The sequence below is a fragment of the Triticum dicoccoides genome, chromosome 6A, assembly GCF_002162155.2.
Source record: "Triticum dicoccoides isolate Atlit2015 ecotype Zavitan chromosome 6A, WEW_v2.0, whole genome shotgun sequence".
Lineage (NCBI taxonomy): Eukaryota > Viridiplantae > Streptophyta > Magnoliopsida > Poales > Poaceae > Triticum > Triticum dicoccoides.
The window spans coordinates 517976953-517986491 of NC_041390.1; the positions used below are offsets into that span (position 1 = coordinate 517976953).

General features: G+C 50.2%; 1 protein-coding gene across 1 annotated transcript; it reads right to left on the bottom strand.

Moving 5' to 3' along the window:
- Positions 1-1129: 1129 nt before the first annotated feature.
- On the bottom strand, positions 1130-4638 carry LOC119317633 (probable L-type lectin-domain containing receptor kinase S.5). Its single transcript, XM_037592116.1, has 2 exons — positions 3174-4638; positions 1130-2386 (listed from the first exon to the last, which is right to left on the bottom strand). The coding sequence occupies exons 1-2, from the start codon at positions 4519-4521 to the stop codon at positions 1515-1517; spliced, it is 2220 nt and encodes a 739-aa protein (XP_037448013.1). The 5' UTR covers positions 4522-4638; the 3' UTR covers positions 1130-1514.
- Positions 4639-9539: the final 4901 nt, after the last annotated feature.

Genomic DNA, 9539 nt, shown 5'->3' on the forward strand with positions numbered 1-9539 from the left:
TGCCTAAGATATTATGCGTACCATTTATGTACAACCATGCAAATCAAACCGTCCATGCATAGCACTAAACAATAGCACACCACTTGATTGGTCATGTATAATGATCATACACACAAATTACCATACACAGAATAGTTTCCCAATAGAGAATCAAATTGTCAGGCTCAACAGATAATCATTGAATAATCCTGCATTATGTGGAAATTAAAGGCATATTTCCGGATAGAGAGAAAGAGGTCCATACAGGATTGTTGCAGACCTACGAGGATGTTTGGTTTGGAGCCCTCGGCCGCCCGACCAAAATTTTGGTCATTGACCAGGCTCGGGGTGCCGTTTGGCTTGGCACCAATAAATTGGTGCGTCCAGCCCACACCAGCTATCCCAGTTCACATGCATGCCAATTTGCTGACGAAATTGAAACGGCCAAATCGATCGCCAAGTATTTGGCGTGTCCTCGGTTGGCAGGGTTGCCTTAGGCAGAAATCAAACGGCCCCTATGATCTTGGTATTGGGATGCCAAAGTTTACATACAATGTGTAAACAACACAGCTTCAAAATATCAATACAAACATGTGGCAATTACATAATTTTGTATAAATATCATCATAAATGCAATAGGTAGTTCAAAAATCGTATTAGGTTCTTACACAACTGGTGTTAAGCATACTATATAAACCATTTTACATTTTTTTGCAGTGGGCCCTGCTTTGGCATAAAAGATCTATAATACGAGGAGGTTTCTAAACTTTAGTCAAGTGTCGCGCCATATATCCCCTTTCCTACCGCTCTCCCCTCTTGATCCAACCTCCGGCAGAGACCGATCCCCACTCCTTGTCGCTTCATGCCCTGGCCATCCCTCTAAACCTCCTTCATAAGCGCTGACAACAATCCAACATATGCACCTCACCGTCAACCTAGACTTGCCTTTTCTGGCGATGCTATGACGTCTCCGCCTTCGGCTCATTGTTGGCTAGCCCTCGTCGTGGAAGCCGCGGTCGACGACAACGTCCCCATTTCCGGCTCGGGGTTGCACTTCCTTGTTTCATCTACACGAGGAATAGCAATTGCAAATAATAACAAATTAACTGTACAAAATCACTGCTTGGTATTGTGGTACAAACATCATCTCTTCTACCAATTGAAAGCCAGCACGGAGAACCGGTCACCTCTCATTAGAAACACCGAGAAGTCGGCTATATAGCTATTTACACAGTCGCAATCGGACACGACGGCAAATGGCAAATCAACAATGAGATCAGATTGAAGTTGTACTACAAGTATACCCACTTTAACCCAGAAATAAAAAGCTATAGCTCCCCAATCCAGACACAGCTTGATCACAACCTGGCATGCACACTGATCACTATCTACATCTTATTCGCCACGTCGGTGTCAAGAACTCACCATCGTGAACACACGACCGACTAATTCCTTGTCGATATCGATCCCGCTCGCCGTTGACTGACTCACTCGTACGTCCTGGCACGGCGGCAGCAGGCTCCCCGGCGGTCAACTCACGCCGTGGGCATGTCCCTGTCCGCCACGTCGTGCTCCCTGGTCAGCAGGTAGTTCTGCGTCGTCCACCCGGCGGACGAGGCGTAGTACGACGACGAGGAGGTCAAGGCCGTGCTTGTCCCGGACACGGCCATCTCCCCGTCGTCGTCCCCGAGCACGACCGGCAGTGCGGGCCACATGAAGGCCGGCTTGGACGCCGGCACGTCCGGCGGCGGCGCGGAGCGCGCCAGGATCTGCACGATGGCGCGCGCCCTGGGCCGCTCCCCGGGGTTGGGGTGGCTGCACGCGAGGCCCAGCAGCAGCAGCCGCTCCGCGTCGCCCTCGTCGAACTCCCCGGGCGCGAGCCGCCGGTCGACGGCCTCGAGGATGCGGCCCTCCCCGGCGCCGTGGAGCTGCCACACGGCCTCCAGCAGCTGGCTGCACCCGGCGGCGTTGCTGCAGGAAATGCGGCGGCCGGAGACGATCTCGAGGATGACGGCGCCGAAGCCGAAGACGTCCGACTCCCGCGTGGCCCGGCCCGTGTGGAAGCACTCCGGCGCGATGTAGCCCAGCGTGCCGGGGACGCCGAGCTTGTCGGTGTAGGAGGTCTTGTCGGTCTCGAGCGCGCGGGCGAGGCCGAAGTCGCCGAGCCGCGCGTTGAAGGCGGCGTCCAGCATGATGTTGGACGGCTTGATGTCGCGGTGGATCACCCGCTGGTCGTACTCGTGGTGGAGGTAGTTGAGCGCCGACGCCACGCCGGCGACGATGTTGTAGCGGTGGCCCCAGGTGAGCACCGGCGCCTCCGGCCCGCCGCCGAAGAGGAGCCTGTCCAGGCTGCCGTTGGGCATGAAATCGTACACCAGCAGCAGCACGCCGTCCTGGTGGCACCAACCTGTATTAGAGAAATGTGAACAGTTAATTAGAGAATTATAGACTGTTGTATCTTTTGTCCAAGTCAGAGATGAGTGCTGCTCCCTTTGCCCGGCATACGTTTGAACCATAGTACCACCAAACAGTACTTCAGAATGTTTATTAGACATCTCAAAGCCAGTAAAGCATTAGGTACTGTGGACGGGTCAAACATTGCGTCGTCAAGTTGGCATCCCGGGCATTTTGTTATATGCATTGTTTCAATCATGATCCCAAACCATATCATATTAGCAAGCAAACCTTGACTAGCTAGTCACTGATATTTGTGTGCCAACTCCAACTGGAGCCGTCAGCTTGAAATCTATCCTATACTAGCAGTACTAAATTCTTGGTAAGGTAAGCAATTGTGGGTTTATTATACCGTCAGTATCTCGCATCGTTATCCTTTGAAACGTAATCTGAAAATGCCTGTACTTTTGTCTATCCATAGGCGGCGTTTGACATTTCCGACTTACTTGAGCAACTCATTCTTCACGCGATCAAAAAAAAATTGGGCATAATCAAAAGTTCACTTTCATGTAGTAAGTACTAGCCCTTTTGGGCTTTTGGCAGCTTCTTTTTAGGCTACTTTTATCAGCACTATTGCAAAGATAACTAGACGTTTCCGTACAAGAAATCTAGGCATATCCTATGATTACTCCTACCAATTCCCTGCAGAATCTATCAATCAAGCACTCTAAAACAGAGCAGTGATGAACGGAAATCTTTGATCGAGAGATGAGCAGAGAGAGAGAGAGACGATTCCTTACCGAGGAGCTTGACGAGATTGCGGTGGCGGAGGAGGTTGATGATGCTGAGCTCGGCGAGGAAGTCCTCCTGCCCCTTGGTGTTGGCCCCGGAGAACTGCTTCACGGCGACCTCCATGCTCCGGCCGTGCTCCCCGACCACGGTGGCGCGGTACACCACGCCGTACCCGCCCTGCCCCAGCTTCATCTTCTCGTCGAAGTTGCCCGTCCCTTTCCTCAGCTCCTTGTAGTCGAACTCCTTGGGCACCCCGGGGATGCTCGCGAAGTTGATGGTGCTCCGGACCATCGAGCTCGAGTCGTCCCCGATCCTCCTCCCCCTTTTCTTGATGTACAGGCCGGCGAACAGCCCGAGCGCCAGGGCGAACGCGCACGGCACGCCGATGGCCAGCCCGAGCTTCCAGCCAGAGAGCGGCTGCTTGTTGCTGCCGTCGGGGAGAAGCTCCACCGTCAGGTCCCAGCTGTGCAAGCAGTTGAGCTGGTACAGCACGCCGGTGGACGCCGAGAAGCCGAAGTAGGCCGTCTTGCCGAGGAGGACCCTCGAGAGGTCCAGCGGCGCGTCGAGCACGGGAGTGTCCGGCCTGCTCCCGTTCTTGGCCATGTACACCCACACGTGCCGCGCCGTGCCGTTGTAGTCGATCCAGACCATGTGGCTGCCGTCGTCCTTGGTGTTGTTGGTCGCGAGGTCGATGCCGAAGGGGGTGAGGGAGGCGACGACCTTGGACCGGACGCCGTTCACGTCGAGGCCGACGTGGTTGTCGTCGGGGTCGTAGGGCTGTTTCACCGTGTCCAGCTCCACGGCCGCGAACCCGTTGGCGGCGCTACCGTCGGTGGACGCGTTGGTGAGGCCAAGGTAGCCGCCGTGGCTGCCGGGAGGCGGTGGGGCGGCGCCATCGGACGCGATGAGGAACGCGAACCCTTCGCCCTTGACGGACGGGGTCGCGCGGAAGAGGTTGACCTTGAACACGGTGGAGAAGGAGGCGAGGCGGCGGCCGTCGGCGCTGGTGTTGGACGCGTTGGCGGCCCAGAGCACGTAGGCTCTGGGGTACATGACCCGGCCGGTCTGGTTGATGAGGAACTTCTCCGGGTCGTTCCTGGTGTCCGGCGTGATCTGCAGGGCGTTCGCGTTGACGGTGGCGTTGCCCAGCACGGTGAGGTTGCCGGGGAGCTGCCGCAGCGAGTTGCCGAAGGAGGGGAAGGAGAAGGTGCTGAACTCGCTGCCGTTGCGGGTGCTGGTGAAGGCGGTGGCCTGGGCGCGGGCGGCGGGGAGGAGCGAGCATGCGGAGATGGCGTAGAGCAGGAGGAGGACGGCGAGGCCGGTGGCGGCGCGTTGACCGCGGCGGGGAGGCGCCATGGGTCTGGGTCGTCACGCTCACGCCTCGCTTTCCCAGGGGAGGAGCCGGAGAGGGGAGGGGAGATGGCCGGGGCAGACCAGGTGAGGGAGAAATGGAGGGAGTCGTGGTGGCGCGTGCATGCATCTGTACAAATAAGGAGGTTGCGGGTTGGTGGGTCTTCACTCGTCAGTCGTGAGTACCTGGATCGGACTGCCGCCTCCGTTTTGTTCCTCGTGTGTTGGTGTACTCTTGCACGTTTGGTGTTTTGCGATTCTCTCTCTCTCTCAATAAAGGGTATTTTCACTGAACTTAATAAAGCATGGTGGTAATCTAGATATACTCTCTCCGTTCCAAATTATTCGTCGCAAAAATGGATGTATCTAGAACTAAAATACATCTAGATACCATACTCGTGACAAGTAATTCGGAACAGAGGGAGTATGTACCTAATTTTGGACGTGTCTGTATCTATATCAATATCTGTACTAATCTTTATCTCTATCTCTATCTCTACTGCTCTCTGTCCTTATCTTCATCTCTTACTTACATAAAGCATACGTAAGGTTCCTTTTTCTGTCGTCAGAATACTTGGTCAACCACTTCCTCCTCTCTCATCAAGCCCCTCCGTCGGGTTTTTCATCCAGCCGGTTTTATTGTTCCACCATGCCTTTTGTCCGTTGTTTCCATGTATACTAAGCAATCACCTTAATTTACTTAATTTCTTCATAAATTTCATCTTAATTCACTTACTTTTGATGTTAATTTCATGTATCATTGTAATTTACTTGCCTTTTTCTGTTAATTTCATAATTTACGTACCATGCATAACCCAACACATCATACTATATAAGAGCTAAGAGCGTCAAAAAACAAACTTTTGAATTTGATATGTAAATCACAGGCAAGATTTGACAAACATTTGTGTACATAATCATATTAATATGAGCATGTGAATCACAACTTAACGTGCTAGAATAATTATAACCTGTTGCAACGTACGGGCCAATTTTTCGGTGCCACCAATATAAAAAGACTCAAATGGGCAGATTCAACTAATCTCAGCCATCAAACCAAGTCAATTCAACAACCTATGTTGATAAATGGTGAGCGTTCAACATGTTTAGCATGCAATTAATATTATACCAAATTCAAACATCAATGTAAATTATACAATTAATGCGCAAATAATATCTCAACTAATATCCACGTGCAATTAATATGCTCCCTCCGTTTTTATTTAGTCTGTGTATTAGCTTTGGCCGAAGTAAAGCTTTGTGAACTTTGATTAAAATTTATAAATAAAAATGTTAACATACACCATTAGATTCATTATTGAATGTACTTTCATATCGTATAGATTTGTTATGGTAAATATTTATATTATTTTTTATAAACTTGATCAAACTTTATAAAGTTTGACTTCAGTCAAATGTTATGCAGAGTAAATAAAAATGAAGGGAGTATTACCTAATATCAACGTGAAAGTTGGGGGTTTGGGTGTGTGTGCAGGAGCTGGATCGCCGGTGCTACAGGAGGAGTGAGAGTTAAGTGGATGACACGAACGAGGGCTCGATGGAGAAAACCGGTCGGGCGACACGGGTGGAAAGAAGAAGGCTACATAGAAGGAGGAAGAGGAGTCTATGGGGGAAAGGATTCAATATGAAACCGAGTAAATTACAGAGAAACTACCACAATTAGGAACCCTAAATTCAGAAAACCACCACCTTTCATATTTTTTTTCTTCAAAAAACCACCATCGTTGTTTTGAAAAACACTAATCGGCCACTAAACGCACGTTGACGCTAGATCTGACGAATGGGACCCGATGTCAGTGTTGATGTGGTAAAAAAACTTGACACCGTTTGATTGGAACGTTATGCTGCACACATGGCCCACCTATCAGCATCTACGATTGTGCCCTCACATTGGGCGTCCGTGCTGAGAGTGCGACGGCCCTCGCCATCGGCCACGCCTCTGGCGGATCTTCTTCATTGGGAAAATGATCTCGGGGCGGGCAAGGGGAGGTGGAGCGGGGGTAGGAGAGCATCGCATCTGCAACCTGGTTGACCAGTGGATGTGGGGTGCACGACGACCTCGCGCCATTCTCCTTGGAGCAGAGCTAGGCCAGCCTCCACCGCCGTCATAGGGAGCCAGATCTACAACCTACTCCCTCCGTCCGGTGAAGAGTGTACATCTAGAGATTTTAGGACAAATTATGGAGTGAAATAAAAAATGCATTGGAAAGGTGCAAGTCACCATCTCTCTCCACTTTAATTACTCAACCCCCAATGAGCTAAGTGCATGTAGAAATTAAGGAGATAATGTGTAGATTGTTATTGGTCTTGATTACCGTGTGATGAGAGAGAAGTATTTTTTTGTACTTTGAAGTGCATTGGGAAGATAAAAGTATACTTTTTTGTGGACAAATTTTGAAGCCAAACGTACACTTTTTACCAGACGGAGGGAGTAGCTGGCAAGGGGAGGTGGGGTGCACGTCGACCTCACACCATTCCCCATGGAGCAGTGTCGGGCCAGCCTCCATCACCTGGCAAGTCATGGTCCGCATCTCCTCGACGCCGCCAAGGCAACATGCGTGCCACCCCCTCCTCCCGCACGCGGACGCGTTCGCCACGAGTATGCCTTTGCCGCTGAGCCCCTTCTTCAGTGACACACTTGCTCATTCGACATCGCGTTGTTGTAGGTCACGCTTCCTGGTCGGTTTCGCGGTGCGCTGGCTTTCCCGGGGGCATCGCGGGGTTGAGGATGGGTGGCCAACGGGGCGACGCGATGTTGCGGGGAGGGCCAGGCAGTACGGCGGCGCCGGGTCAACCTCGCGGCTGGGCACGGGGTTCATAGGCATAGCGCGAGCGGCTATGTGCTGTGACGGGCCTAGTGCACACAAGGTGCTCGACACAATGACAAAGAGAGAGAAGTGTGTGTGTGCATGCTGACGAGTGGGCCCTACCTCCAGTTTGACGACCCAATCAAACGGTGTCAAGTGTTTATGCCACGTCAGCACTTACAACGAGCCCGTTCCATCGGAAACAGTATGAACATGCGTTTTGTGACCGATTAGTGTTTTTCAAAAACTGTCAACACAATGACGATGGTTGTTTGAAGAAAAAAATAAACAAAAGGTGAAGGTTTTCTGAATTAGAGTCTCCAATAATAGTGTTTTTTTTTTAATTTACTCGATATGAACTCAAGCATAGGTGCTCCCATACTCTTGCATTATTATTTTTACTCTGCTTCCACACCCCTACCATGAATGGGAAATGAGACGAGAGAGGTTTACTTTCGGCCGGTTCAGGTCTCACAAAACACCAAGCAAAATCTGCGGCTCTTATTATTTATTTATTCATCTTCGGTAAGGAACAAGAAGACTAGATCCCTGAACAAATCCTGCGTAAAGCGCACACGAAAGCGAAAGCTTTGTACAGACACGAAAGGAAGGAAAGGCGAACGAGTACCGACAGTCAACAAGTGGCCGTTCATTATCTTGGCGTTAAGAACTGGATCCGGGTCAGTAGATTGAGATGCTGTGCCTTGCTGGTGTGGCCTCAGCGACGTCTTTGTTCCCATGCAGACCATATGGGCGGGTAGTTATTTATCCCCGTTCTAATCCCACGGTCAAACGTTGAATCCACGGCGATCGCCCCGTGCCATGCGCCTTCGGCCTTCCTCCCATGCTCGGTCAAATCCTTGTGCAGTGCTCTCTCTCCCTCTCTTTTCTCAAATCTCCTCCATGGCGACACGGTCGAGCAAGCGACGGGATACGCGTCGCTACACTACATTCTGCGCCTACGTATGTAGTAAGTAGTACATACCCTGATACCCGGATGATGCAACGGAGCGGTGCCGATCCTGTCGCCGTCGTGTGCGCGTTCCGTTCGGATGACCAGACCAGACCAGACCAAGGTTGGTTAACTTTTCTACCTGTGTAAAAAAAAAGGGGTAGTTTCTTGTGTAAATAGCTTCTGATGACTGAGTCCTGATGCGTGACGGGTTGATTGCCTGGTGACCGAGGAAGCCTGCTTCTCCCGACGCTTCTGCGATGCCTGCGGGCACCAAGACGAGTCAGCGAACCGCATTTGAAATTACTAGGTACAAAACTGACGCAGCTGCTCATGACGTCTGCTCCTTGTTGCTGAGCTTTCACGCCGTTGTTCTAGATAGTAGCTTGTGTAGACAACAGCAGTATGGAAAGCTCATTCATTCTGATCTCCTGATACAGTTAGGTTCTCTCCGGAACTAGTACTCCTGTGCCAATCCCTGCAAGACAACAACTGAACGACTTTGAAACCTATCAACTGTCTATTAAGAATTCAGTGACAGCTACCGTGCGGCATTTCCCAAAATTTGAATAACATAATTTGGTGACAGCTCAGACTCACTTAGGCTGGTTTAACAGGTCAACTTATGCCATTACCCTTGATGTCCTCTGCATATTGAGTTTTCTTTTCTTTTCTTTTCTCAAGGGACTCGAAGTCTTGCACAACCAATTGGCAGTATTGAATGATTAATGGCTAACCATCAACAGCCAACATGTGTCCTCAATTCTGGTAGGATAAGCAGGAGCTTTCCCTGTGGACAGCAAACTATTTGTCTCGGTTTGCAACCGAACCACATATTACCGTTAATTAAATGATCAACTGACATTAGATGCTTCGATGACATGCCATCAAGCAGCACCCTATCTGCTCAGATTTAGCCGAATTCGCCAACTCCGACACTATAACAATTGAAAAAAGCATACACCCGTGTCCGCCTTATGTTTCTGCGAAAATTTGGTATGAACCATCAAGAACTGTGATAACTAATTCAACAAGAAGAACGTATGGAATTATGTGGCAGTATAATTAAACCTGTCAGAGAAGCCAAAACAATAAGCTAGTGAACCTCGCGGTCTTGCTCATCCCCTGGCAAGCTGACACGTCATAAACATATTTAATCATTTTTTAGCATACATATTGATCCATTTTCCAGTTAATTTGCATATTTCCCCGCGTTTCTGTTGAATATTTATTAGACAGATTTC